General features: G+C 41.3%; 1 protein-coding gene across 1 annotated transcript; it reads right to left on the minus strand.

Annotated features, from left to right (window-relative positions):
• Positions 1–782: 782 nt before the first annotated feature.
• lmo4b (LIM domain only 4b) lies at positions 783–12,611 on the minus strand. Its single transcript, XM_020630767.3, has 5 exons — positions 12,145–12,611; positions 10,302–10,542; positions 5,762–5,858; positions 3,939–4,094; positions 783–1,764 (listed from the first exon to the last, which is right to left on the minus strand). The coding sequence occupies exons 2-5, from the start codon at positions 10,535–10,537 to the stop codon at positions 1,756–1,758; spliced, it is 498 nt and encodes a 165-aa protein (XP_020486423.1). The 5' UTR covers positions 10,538–10,542; positions 12,145–12,611; the 3' UTR covers positions 783–1,755.
• Positions 12,612–13,800: the final 1,189 nt, after the last annotated feature.

Raw genomic sequence — 13,800 nt, forward strand, 5'->3', positions numbered from 1 at the left:
ATGCTTTAAAGTGGAAACAAGGGAATCAAGAAAACACTGTCACAGTGTAATGTGTGTGAAGTAGAGACTCTCAAAAACACAGCATTTAGTGTGTGTGTTGTGTGCCTGACAGGCGTTCTTGTCTGCAAGCGTTTGGCAGTCTTGGCAGTCTTTCGGGTAAGATTGAAAAAAAAAAAACAACGAAAATGTTCATTATTAATCTAATTTTGTTCTTATCCCAAAGTTTAAACAAACAGGATGTGTTTGTTATATGATTTGTTCTCCTTGTAACTTTACTTCGGCCAACACTGGACTGGTGGAGATTCTCAAATGACTTTGACATGACTGATAATAAACTCCAAGAGAAACATTACAGTGTTATATTGGAAAATATGTCCAACTAAAAAGTGCTGAAATATATTGAAATCAAGATGCACTAAAGGATGTCTTACAAAAGCTATGGGGGTGTCTGTGTTCAGACATCTGGATCATAGTTTTGTATGTTAATACTGAGACTAAAATAAGATCTTTTCCTCTCAACGTTTGGTACCCAACTTTAACCAAACTGTAAAGATTGAAGCTTTCATCGCTCGGTTAGGTTTAGGGGAAGAACATTTTTTTTGGGTTGCTTGTGAGAAACAGCCACAACCTAAAAGATAAATGAATCAAATCAAGCACCTCTAAAACCGCACTTAACATGTGAAGTAGCATTAATCCATTTTTCTAAAATTCAGTCATCCCACATCAAGCAAATTGTGACTTTGAATAACAATTCAATAGTTTTCAAATGAATTAAAGGAGGCTTTAAATCTTCCATATTTTTATTAATTAAATACACCATACTGGAGCAAATGTCTCGGAAAATATCACAAATAAATTTCTCTTTCATTCAGCATTTATATGTTGGTGATGATCTCTACGATACTGACTATGAGCAAATTTCTTCAGTTTGCCAGGGATTCAGGTTTTCGGGGGGGAGGGAGGGAGGAGGGAGGAGGGAGGAGGACTGGAGCTGAGTGCGGAGGGTCAGATGTACTGTAGCCACGCCTGGACAACAACATTTACATGCATACTGTACATACATGGTAGTTTTACAAATACACCAAGAGAGTGTTCATGATTTGTTTTCCACAAAAAGCCACAGATTTTTTTAAAACCCCATCTTTTTATATATATAGAGAGAGACCACCAAAAAAAACACATTCCCCTTTGACAACACTTAAAATATATAAAGTGGAAACACCATGTTGTTGGGAAATAAGGATAGAAAAGGAAGCGAGACAAAAAAAGAAAAGTTCCCGGATTGCCCCCCGAATGTCTTTTTTTTTTTAACAAATATGCAGAGTTGAAAGCCTGCATTGCTTTAACCTCATTAGTCTTTTTCTCTTTCCATCACAACATCCTTTTGCATGTTATGTAATTTCTCTCTCTGAAGAGTCCCCTTGGATTCTGATAGTCCCCCATTTTTTTTTTTTTTTTTTTTTTTTTTTTTAAATTCCAAGGTCATGAAGTCCCCACTGTTCCGATTCAGGTACGTAAGTGCAAGTATCCGCCCATATTTGGGGAAAAGCCACGGTTGAAGGTTGAGCGTTGGGCATGGGGTTTGCAGAAATAAAAAGTCAGGATACTGGTAAGATGGGCGGAGGATCCCTTTAGGACGAAAGGGCCCGGGAGCACAGCTAAAAGGCTGGGGTGCTGCTGATCCACGCTGTCTCGGGTGACAATGAGTAAGGGCTAAAATGAAGGCACACATTCTGCTTCCTGCACGGCTCCCGTCTAACACACCTGAATAATGAGAGATGAAAAATAGAACATTTTAACATTTCGGGCCCTCATTAAGAGTATCAGTTCAGAAAAATGCCATAAATATTTCACCCTGATGAGTCAACTTTCCAACAGCTCGACTGTTTAATTTATTGATCAGCCAGGCTTTGAAAACCATCTGGTGTCCCATTTACTTTGCATTAACTTAAAAGTGCATCCATGAAGCGATCTCTCTTTGGTATAATTATAACCGCGCTCACACATAACTGCAGGAGATGTTAAGTCCTGTGAAACAGAGAGATGTTTTTTTTTTTCCTCTTTCTTCTTTATGATTCTAAGGGTTGATTTACTTTTCCCTTCATCCCTCAAATCACTAGGAGGGCTTCAGTCTATTAGTAATTGCAAACTCCTACTTGGGGGCTAATTAAAGTGACTGACGCTGGGAGGGTCTCACTCCCCTGGGTCAAAGCAGCTCCATATGAGAGAGGTAATTTGTCTGTTCTGAACAAAGAGATTAGGAAGAAGCTGGGAAGAAAGCTTAATAACGGAGCATCGAATGTCGTACCAAACCAACGCGGACACCAATTATGTCACGGCGAAATGGCACATAATCAGAACAGTGTTCTGTAGATAAACCTGTGTTTCCTTATGAGCAGTTACTGCTTCATTTTCTCCCTGCTAAACCAGGCTGTGTTGTGCTGTTGAGGATACATGAGGTTTATTGATTTGGAGAGCTGTTATCCTACTGTACGTCTGTGTTATTCAAGGCTGTCCACATTCTGTTAGAGCAGAAGAAATGTTTATGTGATAAAGTGCTTCAGCAGCAGGCTAATTCTGCTTATTTCACTCAGCGAGATAACAAAAGCATCCTGAGACTGTTCCCACTGAGCGATGTGTCTCTGTTTATTTAATAATTCTCTCTCTCTGCTATAATTAAAGCACCAGGGCCAATATTCAGATTGCATTTTAGCATCAATAATTCAGCAGTTTTCACTACAATTGATGTTAGCGCATAAATAAACAATGAGGCCTCATATTTACTACACCAGCCACGCTACAAGAGACATCAGGGGTGGGAGTAAGGACTTAAACAGACATTTAAAATTAAGCTAGATAATGCAACGGCTTTCAATTTGAATGTGAGGAGCTCTAAGAGCTCTAAGAGCTGATTTGTAGAAGTGACAAGCCCTTAAAAGGCCTGTGACGTGGAGGGAGGGGGGATGGTGGGGGGCTTAATGGAGTTCTACCTCTCCTCTACTCACAAAACCACTCAAGGTGAAATGCATGCTCCCAACAATATAATTCCTCTTTCAGTCAGACTGTGACACACTCCAAACAGCCTGCCATATCTCTCTGTGTGCTGTGTGTGCAGACAAGGTATCAATAAAGCTCCTTGTTGTGAGGCAAAAATGATTATATCTCCTGCGGGCAGAATGAAGCTATCCCGAAGAATGAAGTTATCCTTCGTATATGATTAGGCCTTCTGTTTTGCTTTCACTGGAGGCATCAAGATCAAATCAGGGGAGAAGCCATGATGACAGCTTCCATGATATACTGGCTGCTGCAGCTTGCTGTCTGTGTTCAACCTCAGGGCCTTGGTTACATATTTTTGGCCTTGGTGTAATAACTTAGCACAGGTGATCCTAGTCATGTTGATACAGTAGTCAAATGCAGTTTAAAACACTCTGTAGGAATGGCAGCGAGCATCATTTCTCAGCACAATCAGAACTTTGGCTCTGGACAGAAAATAAATTCAAGATGAGTCAAATATTGTGCGAGCTCATAACAAACTGAGTGTGAGGACAGCAGCACAAAACAATCATTTTCACATGTTTTGTGCTGACGGTTAATACAGATTTTTTTGTGGGTGCGTGTCCTGCGAAGAAGAATGATGGCAAAATCCATCAGCTGTCTAAGAATAAAAATGCATCTCCTCTCTGTGAGATTTAATATCCAGCGCATGCCTTGCAGTGAAGTTGCATTGACGACATCAATATAGACAGAGTGAGAAATGTTGCCGTGAAAATTACAGATGTTTTTCTTTTTGTTGCTAATGACTCCAGCTGACTGATGACAACCTTTTACTGACTTGTCCTTTACTTTGAAGCCTGCTGCGTCTATTATCACTTTGAAATGTGATCACAAAGAACTCTCAACGCTCGGAAAAAAAGGGAGGAGGAGGATGGGGTGCTTACCTTCTGGTCGGGCAGTAGTGGGTTCGTCTGCAGTGAACTCAAATGTCCGTTGATGAGTGCTGTGGGTCTGTCGTGTTCGCAGAACAGGCTGCCGTTGATGTAGTGGAACCGATCCCCGGGGACGAGCCGGTTCCGGCAGGTGGAACATGTGAAACACTGCGAGAGCAGGCAGAGAGAGAACCGATCAAAACAAGGCCTGAGGACCCAGAGGCTGCACACATTCCTATTATGAAACAACACCTTCGAGTGAACAACGGCATGAGTAAATGTAAACATGGAACCACAACTGTGAGCGTTATAGGTGGCAAATACCTTTTTCTTGACTAGTTGAGTAATAGTTTGGTGTTTAAACTAAAGAACATAACGCAAAGTAAAACACAAGATACTAATGTCTATCATGAAAGATGTGTAAAAACAGTATTTCTCAACATCAAAGAGCTAAAGCAAGCTGATGTTTGGACCATTTGCTATTAAAAAAAAACCTTCAGCAATTATTTGTGTATTACAAAAGATGCAGATTATTTATCTGTTGATGTTCAGTCAACTTTTCCAACCAATTCAAGCCGCTAGTAAAGATATTTTAAATACATAACTTGTGTTTTGTATCTTTTGGGCGACATTTGAAACATTTGGACTTGACTTTGTTTTCAGAATAAGTTATACTCATCGTTTTCTACTTCAACTTTCAACTTTTCAAAAGTCGAAACTCAGTGTTTTTACTGATAACGGGAAAGGTTTCTTCCTTTACTTAGACTGCACAGACACTTGTTCCATGGTGTTGCAGAGACTGTGATCATTACAAATGGAGATCAAACTTATCGGTTTTCATTTAGAAAAACAACTTTAAAACACAGGATATTTTCATATTCAGTAGAAAGACATCCCCTTGTTTACAGAATCAGTATATTTGCATCTTAACACCTATATGATAAAATGATTGGTTGTCTTGCTAATGTCATCAGTGTTATTTTTATATTGTCATTAACAACAAGCGTTTTTTATTTATTTACTGATTTAATGGAACATCTTGATCAACACAAGCTATAAAAGGATTGGACTATCTATTCAAGAAGATGAGACTCTATTATCCCTGTATGTGTGTGTGCACTAGCTCACCACCTAAAGCTGCAGCTAAACAAACAATGGCAGGAAAATATAGAGAGACATTGTTTAACCACAAGGCTTCAATCTTTAAGACTACAAAGCTTCAGTCTTAAAGACTACACAGCTTCAGTCTTAAAGACTACAAAGCTTCAGCCTTAAAGACTACACAGCTTCAGTCTTAAAGACTACAAAGCTTCCAACTTAAAAACTACAAAGCTTCAGTCTTAAAGACTACAAAGCTTCAGTCTTAAAGACTACAAAGCTTCAGCCTTAAAGACTACAAAGCTTCCAACTTAAAAACTACAAAGCTTCAGTCTTAAAGACTACAAAGCTTCAGTCTTAAAGACTACAAAGCTTCAGCCTTAAAGACTACAAAGCTTCCAACTTAAAAACTACAAAGCTTCAGTCTTAAAGACTACAAAGCTTCAGCCTTAAAGACTACAAAGCTTCCAACTTAAAAACTACAAAGCTTCAGTCTTAAAGACTACAAAGCTTCAGCCTTAAAGACTACAAAGCTTCCAACTTAAAAACTACAAAGCTTCAGTCTTAAAGACTACAAAGCTTCAGCCTTAAAGACTACAAAGCTTCCAACTTAAAAACTACAAAGCTTCAGTCTTAAAGACTACAAAGCTTCCAACTTAAAAACTACAAAGTTTCCAACTTAAAGACTACAAATATTCAGTCTTAAAGACTACAAAGCTTCTCGGAGGAAAGTTTACCTTGAGATGGTACACGTTGCCTTGCGCCCTCATCACCAGTTCACTGGCTGGAATGGACTGACCACAAGCGCTGCAGGCTCCGCTGTTTCCAAATAATCTGAGAGAAAGGAAAAATAGGAGGAGACAAAGTGTTACTTCAGTACCATTGTTCAGCTCTGCATCGCCCCGTGTAATGAACCGTGGCATCCACACTTTTTTTCCGCTGAGTATTAAATGGGATCACAACTCCTGTATGTTCACTTTCCCTCAGCAGCATTTCTAACTCTCAGGGAAAACATACAGGAGAATCAAAAAAGAAGGGATAACAACAGGATGAAGAAATAGAAAACCATCACAAAATCCATGTAAAAATGAATCATCCTCCTCCTCCTCTCTGCTCCCCACAAGCATCTCGCACTGAAACTGCATATTACTTTTCCTGCACATTTTTTGCAACCTAATAATAACCTGGAACATAAGCAATCAGGACCTAAGAGGATTTGATTGTACATCTAGGCGGAGACATAGTGCTTTTGCCATTAGGACTCCTGTGAACGCTCTGTCAGTGCCGCGTTTCCATTAGAAACCCGTAGCTACTCGGGTTGATATATAATGTGCATGGGTTAACCTTTTCAATCATGGTGTCAACACTTTAGATTTGCTTCTGCTCATCTCTTTCGTCCCTAACCTTCTCTCTCTCTCTCCCTCCCACCCTCTCTCCTTCCCTCTGCCTCTTGATAATGAAATGCTTGCTCCAGCTTCCTTTCTATCTTCCTTCTGAGTCCACAATTTAGATTACTTCATCTCGGTGAGCAGCAAACTGAATGAAATTTCGATTTGAGCAGAAAGTAATTTACTGGGATCTGGACCCATTTGTCATCATATCTCACCGGGTGTTTGCTCTATCACTGCACTTTTCCTAAGCAATCAAATAAGAGCACGGCATCTGACATGCTCCGGAGAGAAGAGAAGGGGAGAGAGGGAGGGAAAAAAGAAAGGGATAGGGAGGGGGTGGGGGGAGTGGTTAACATTGGTGTATGTGCATCACATAAAGTTAAAGAAAAAATTAGGAACAAGTGGAAACGCATGTAGGAATTACATTTTTTAATGTTCTGACATTCTTGAGAACAATTTTACATAAAGTATTTAACAAATTCGCTCAGAGACTGAACGAGGGAATGGATGCTTCTTCCATCCCAACTCTAACCCAGGCAGTTGTTAGATATATTGACGAACAAACAAGCCAGAGCTCTTTGCAAAGGGGACACAGAAATGGCTTTCAATAAGACAGCCGAGGCAGAAGCAAATTTTGTCTTGGCATCATTTGGAAAGGCTCCATCAAAACTCAATTTCAGAAACTAATTAACTGGAGACTGTCGTCACAACGCTGCCAATTCCCTGCTTTCACTGGGACAAACATGATAGTGGAAATGAACATATAGGCCTTTGCTTTAAGACTCTTATGCTCGTGCAATGTGTGGGGAAGCAAAACTACACTTTCCCCCGCATAATAAAGCTTCCTCGTTCTGATATTCAAACTTTGCTCAAATTGGAAATATGTTCCTTGTGTTCAAGTTAAATTTATTCCTCCAGGAGCTTCCTGTGTCGAAAAAGAAACCAAGACTACGCCATTTATATTTCACCCATACCAGGTTAATTATTTTTACCAAGGGAAAGCTCTTGATAGAATTTGATTTAAGGAGCCAAAGCCTTTAGGTGCTCAATTAAGTTGCTATATCAGCTTGAACTTGGGCTGTAATGGCCTCCTCTGCAAGTGACCTACAGCGCCGAGGTGAAGTAGACAACCCGGGTCGCTATAATTAAGGCCAAGGGACTCTTTAATTGCAGTGACACATCTGGTTTCAGCTTTTCCCTCCTAAAGAAATCAGCGCTTGGTAAGATGTTTCTGGAGAGGGGCTTTATCTTGATTTATCTGTTTTCCTCCCCTGCGGATGAGACTTTGCTGCGACCATCGCGTTTGATTAAATTAAATAACAAACGAAAAAACACATTTGGAGCTGTCTGTTGTCTATACAGGCAATGACTATTGGATTTCATTTCAGCACTGACTGCCAGGTGAAATATAGCATGGCTTTGCTGCTAGGCTGTCTGGTAAATGCAGACCTCATTCACCAAGGCCTTTGAGTGGGGTAAAATTACCCCACAACAATGATTTCTGCAACACAGTCCATTAAAAATGCCTCTCTACATCAGCAGCCAAAGCACCTTAAAAGCACTAAGGCCATATTGATACTGAAGCGAGGCTTTGCATAATGGCAAGAGCTGCATTAGAGGGAAGGGTGGAGGGGCCGGGGACAGGGTGGGATGGGGTGGGGATGGGGAGATTGCGAGGATGAGGGAGGGTGCGCATGGATCTGTGTATGTGCATGTGTTTTGGGAGGCGGGGGATGGGGAGAGGTGTGTGTGTGTGTGTGTGTGTGTGTGTGTGCGCAAGCGTGGAGGATGGAGGGTGGCTGTGGTGGAGGGGGATCAGCCAAATTACACTTGGTTAATTCAGAGTAACAGATCTGGCCCCAAGTGAATTGAAGGCCTTGAATTAATTCTGTTATGACAAATCAAGATAAACGTTTCCCCTAAATTGCATGCGATTTAATTAATTTCTGAGATCCCGTTTTTTTCCCCGGCCTAATAGTTCACATTCTCTTGTGCTGTCATAGTGCTTGAGTGGGCAGACTTCAAAGTGATATTAAATAACCAACTATTAGATTTACCTCACACGTTCTATTGGAAAAGTGCCATTTAATTACCTAGGCTTATTCAATTAAGGGGGACAGCATTCTCCCTGAATCCAGCAGCCACAAGTAAATTAATTCTCCCTCTACTAGCAGCCCGCAGAAATAATATCACCTCCAGCTTAGAACAACATGATCCAACTTTGGCTTCAAGTTTGACATGAAAGCACAGACAGGGAGCTCGTCTTGTGATGTTTAGTAATATCTGCACTTGATTGATGGGAGATTGGTATCATCCCAAGCCAGGCATACATCCCATTATAGCTCTGATGTGATGTGTTCGACCCTAGATCAATCATATGAGCATTTTCACATCACATTTATTGGTATAAGTTTGGAGCTGCTTAAAAATGTATGTCGTACGTGCACTTTAGCAGTCTATTATAAAAATGAGTCTGCCTCTTTAAGATGGGGGGGGGGGAAACAGCAGCAAATGGCCTTCGCAATAATCCCCCTTCTCTATCTGTCTTTCTCTCTTGCTCTCTCTCAAAAGCCAATTTGGTTAATTAAATGTTTTGTTTGCAGTGTGGCTCTCATTCATTTCGGACACGTCATTGGGAGCGGATACAAGCCAGGGACCAGATCTCATTAGATAAAACCCATCAGGACTAAAGGAAATGGAGGGGGACTATAATTAAAGCATTTAATTGTGTAGACTCACTGTCAGATGTTTTTTTTTCCCTCCCCCCCTCCTCGCTCCTTTATCTCCACTGAGATCTCATGGTTCCATAATATGCGTTTTAGCTCTTCCACCAAGCATGCTCTCATTACAAGTGGAAAGGTGTATCCACATTTTCCCCCTTTCCAATTTTAATTACGTTATAGTCCCATTATGAATGAAGTACCCCATTGACTCCCTCATCCTTTTCATGAGGTGGGTGTTGCAGAGCGCACAGACACACTTTAGATTTTTTCTAATTATTGGTGCAGATTTAACAGCAGTGTAACATGTTGACTGTAGCGCAGTTCCATCTCTTAGACAATCAACGCAAAAGAAATGAACTGTGTCCACACATAAATGTGCATGTTTTATTATTTATAAAAACAGGATTATTTCACTTGTAAAAGGTACAAAGTGTCAGAAAACGGCAGTCAAATCTAGTAATTAAAGGTCCAACTTAACACTGTTTTTGCACCCCAAAGGGACTCAATAAACTTTTTGAACTTCAGGTAACCTGTGCCCTGCGCTGTGACATCAGTCTGGTCTACATTACCAGAATAAGGGTGTCTTCAATAAGCTCTGGTGTCTGGCACACCTACTACAATATTTAAAAAGGCCCTCTTTGCTAATGAAGTCATGCTTCTCAGCTAAACAAAAACAGAGCAAAAAATAAAACAATGATCCGTGTCTGACTTTCTGTTTGTGTCTTCAGCGCAAACAGAAATCCAACAGGACCAATTCAATGTCCTCCGGTTGACCATGTACAGCAAGCAGGACAGACATGCAGATGGTCTGCAGAGTACCTCTTCTGCTTTGCACTCTGTCAACATGTCAGTGTGTTTGACCTCCTCCAGGACAGAGCAGGGAGACTTAAACCAGAATGCTCTAAAGAATTAGTAGAATTTGAGACACATGTTACAAAGAAATACGCCCAACTTTGCTGATTGTTGCATGACAAGCAAAGAGCTGTTAACTGAGCCATGTTTTTTTTTGTCTGTTTCTAACTTGGTCTAGAGATGAGTTCTTAATATAATCCAGGTCTTTTAAAAGATACGTTATCTGATGTTTTTTTGTTAAAATTCAAGCAATGATTTAAGCTGTAACAATAGGACAGCAATAACCTTACAAAAATAAGTATTTCTCTCACCTGATGTAGTCGTTTCTACAGAGGATCATGCCACTTTTTGTGTAGCAAGACGTGCCGATTTCGCCCAGCTGGGCCTGGCAGCAGGAGCACTTGAGGCATCGGCTGTGCCAGTAGCTGTCCATGGTGTAGAGGAGGAAACGGTCTGCGATTTTGCCCCCGCAGCCCGCACACCGCTTCCAGGACAGGGAACCTGTGCCCACCGGTGGTGGCTGGCTGCTGCCTCCAGGATTCACCATTGTCCCTAAGAAACAACACACACAGAAGAGATGATGTTTACAATCTGTTGCTGATCCTGTGTTTGCCAGTATTGTTTTGTATACAATCAGGTCAGGAACTGGGAAGGGTCACAGGGCTCTTCGATCCTTCCACAACAGGGTAATTGGATCATGTATACCACAAACAAAAAGTCAATTTATCTAATTTAACAGTCCAAACCCACAAACTTCCTTTTCCCCTCATCTTTTTGGATTTAAACAGCTGAAAACCCACCAAAGCACAAAAGCAAATCTCATTAAGGGGAACCGCTCTGAGTCCTGCTCCACTACAACAGATCTACGAGTCATTTAGCGAACTAATCTGCCCTTGATCTCCCTGTGTCATCCCCGTGCTACTGGACCTCTCGTGATGAATGTCTGTTAACTGATAACACCGGGAGCAAGAGGAACAATTATGCAGAGCGCGCTTTTGTTGAACTGTCTTGAGAAATTCTAAAAAGCTTGCCCAATACTTCAGCGAACAATTCCTCACTCTATTGCAGTTTGAAAAGCTGCTGAGGTGGTGATTATTATAGCAAGACACAAAGGAAAACTGTATGAAAATGCTGAATTTAAAGTGACAGAAGAAACACATTTGCTTGCTGTGTTTACCAACACTTGATGCATGCAAGGCCTTTGACCCGCAGGGATATAAATATGATCTGAGTTGCAACCAGCACTTAACAGCACCTTAATGGAGCAGACAAACCACAGATCTTCTGTCATGATGTTAAGTGTTTTAATCTGATGCAATGCAGACATTTGTTCAAACCACAAAATTAATGTGGTTTCATTCACATGTAATCCTCTCCAATTTGGTGAGGCAGACTACATGGATAAAGCCAAATCTTTGTTGAAAGGCAGGTAGGCTAATTAGAGTTGTGGAGGAGGTGGGAGGGGTGGGGGGTGCACACAGAAAAGCATTCAGTAAGCCCATTAGCGATGGCTCTTAGGGAAAAAAAACCACAGCGTACCTTAGTGCTGATTAAATCTAAAAGGAGATGAATCAAAAGGCCGACCTGAAAGTGACTCCCTGGATAAACAAGACGGACCATCGTCAAGTTTCATTCAGAGAGGAGTTTTTCTTTTTTTCTGCTGAGGGATGGAGGGGATAGGAGGCGAGGAGGAGGAGGAGGAGGAGGGTGGGGGTGGCTTTTAACTTAAATGGGCTAACTCAAGTAATTACACGGGCAGGCAATTTGGGCGCAAGTCATGGAAATAGAAAGGAGAGAAAGAGCGAGAGAGGGAGAGAGAGAGAGAGAGAGAGAGAGAGAGCGAGAGGGGGAGAAGGGAGAAAAAACACATCAGGCAGCCATGTGCTAAAAGGTCCTGTCTGCTGCTTTTTAGTGGGAAATAAAAGAAATGTAGCATCACATTAGTGTTATTGCGACGTAAAATGTGTGAAAATGTGGGATTAGGAGGGAAGAGATAATGTCGACCAAGGCTGTTAAATATCACCGCAAGCATTCAACACACCAACGAAGCAAAGCCGATAACCCCTCGTTTCCAGCGTAAACAAGAATTAAAAACAGACATTAAAGACATTCTCACGAGTCACCATGCAGCAGAATATCAACAAACAACCCTACCTCGTTTGTCTCGTTTGAGAGTAATGGTTGTAAAGTTGTTGGCCGGCAGGGTAGGAAGGTAAACAGGTACGCAAGAGTCCCAGTAAAGTACAGGTAAAACGCGGAGACACTGCCGCGCAGGGGTCGGCCTCCAGCTCGGATACTTCTCTGGGCAAGGCAACAAGCGGAGCGCCGAGCAAATGGAGTTATCAGATAGTATTTCCACTGGATGGTTCCCGTTTGACTGTTGCTGTTTTACTGCTCTGTTTTTCGCTGTAACAAAAGGAGTCCATTGCAAGCTCTGATTACAGGTCTGTGCGTGCCGTAATGTCCTCAGAGCGAAAAGAAGTGCGTGTTTTTGGCACACAGAAAAAAGGCAAGCAGGGAAAAAGAAATAACGAGGTTCTGGCAGAGAGGCTATAATTGACTCTCCTCCGGTCTGCTCCGTGGGTCCCGTTAGCTGCTTGTTCTACATGTGTCGCTGACAGGAAGAAACCTCCAGTAAAAACCCCTTTTAGCCGCGTGACGAAGGTGCCGCAGCAGCCAATCAGCGCACAGTCCATTTAAGAGGAATAACAAATCCAGCCAATCAGAGGGAGGTGAGATTGAGTTGGACACGCAAAGGGATGGAAACGGCGGAGATGAATTGTGGAGACGGACCGAAAAGGTGCGAGAGGATAGGTAAAAGCGCACTCTCACAAACATTGATATTAAGGCCCTGAAGAGGCTGCAAAACCTGCCGGAAACCCCTAAAATATCCTCAAAGCACTCTCAGAATAACACCGTTTATTATCGTGTGTCCTTTTTAATTAGCTGCAATAATTAATCTTGTAATTTAGGCCAAAAATGTTCTTTGATCATATGTAATATTCGTAAAAAGACTTGCATGCATCAATATCCTTATTAAAATCATTTAAATACATTTGTATTTCTTTTAAATAAGGATTTTTTTTCCCCATTTTCGAAATACTCGCTGCATAGCAACATCCCCTAAATCGTATTCATCTCACGTCTGACTTTAATTAGTTGACATTCAATAACTACTTAGTTTACCGAGGGTGACTCCAACCTCTGGGAAATATCAAGGCCTAATAGCTGCGTAGTGGCGCCATCGTCTGTCACTGAAAATAATCGCAGCAAGGCCTGCTGTCGTTTACAACCTCATTAAGCCTCAGGTCATTGGTTTCAACACCTATTAAGGCTAATCTGCAAGACCTCGATTTGGCTGAGATGCTTTGGTTCATTCATCCTTATACAGCTTAGTTTTCTCTTCAAAGACAAGATAAAGTTGAAGCAGTCGCAGCACCTTTGATAACAATAAAGTGGTGCTGACATGCTTTTTAGCATTATGTTGAAAAAGAAGTGATTTCCTCCTCTTTCATGCACAGCTTTTAGCAGAAGAAAGGCGGCAGCATCCAATTGTTCGGTGAAAAAACAAGTGACGTCTTCAGATAAACTGAAAAGTGTTTTCTATTGGAGAAAAGTTTGTTTGGAGAAGTGTTGTTTGAGATTGGTGCAGTGGTTTTACATGACAAAACAGCTTCATTATAAGATGCCCCCGGCTTCATTAGAAAGAAATCAGATGTATAAAGATGATCTTTTTCTTGACTTTAATTGTTTAATTATTCTCGCAAGCTCCAAAGAGATTTTGCCGCATCAAGCTGATTTCCCTTTGGC

Source organism: Labrus bergylta, chromosome 6 (genome assembly GCF_963930695.1).
Source record: "Labrus bergylta chromosome 6, fLabBer1.1, whole genome shotgun sequence".
NCBI classification, from domain to species: Eukaryota; Metazoa; Chordata; class Actinopteri; order Labriformes; family Labridae; genus Labrus; species Labrus bergylta.

Bases quoted from the DNA above. Each gene is read 5' to 3' on its own strand.
- lmo4b (XM_020630767.3), bottom strand. From the start codon at position 10,537: ATGGTGAATCCTGGAGGCAGCAGCCAGCCACCACCGGTGGGCACAGGT. The intron at 5,859-10,301 runs GTGAGAGAAATA...CCTTTCTCTCAG, and splicing joins TGTAGAAACGACTACATCAG to ATTATTTGGAAACAGCGGAG. The intron at 4,095-5,761 runs GTAAACTTTCCT...CTGCTCTCGCAG, and splicing joins GCAACGTGTACCATCTCAAG to TGTTTCACATGTTCCACCTG.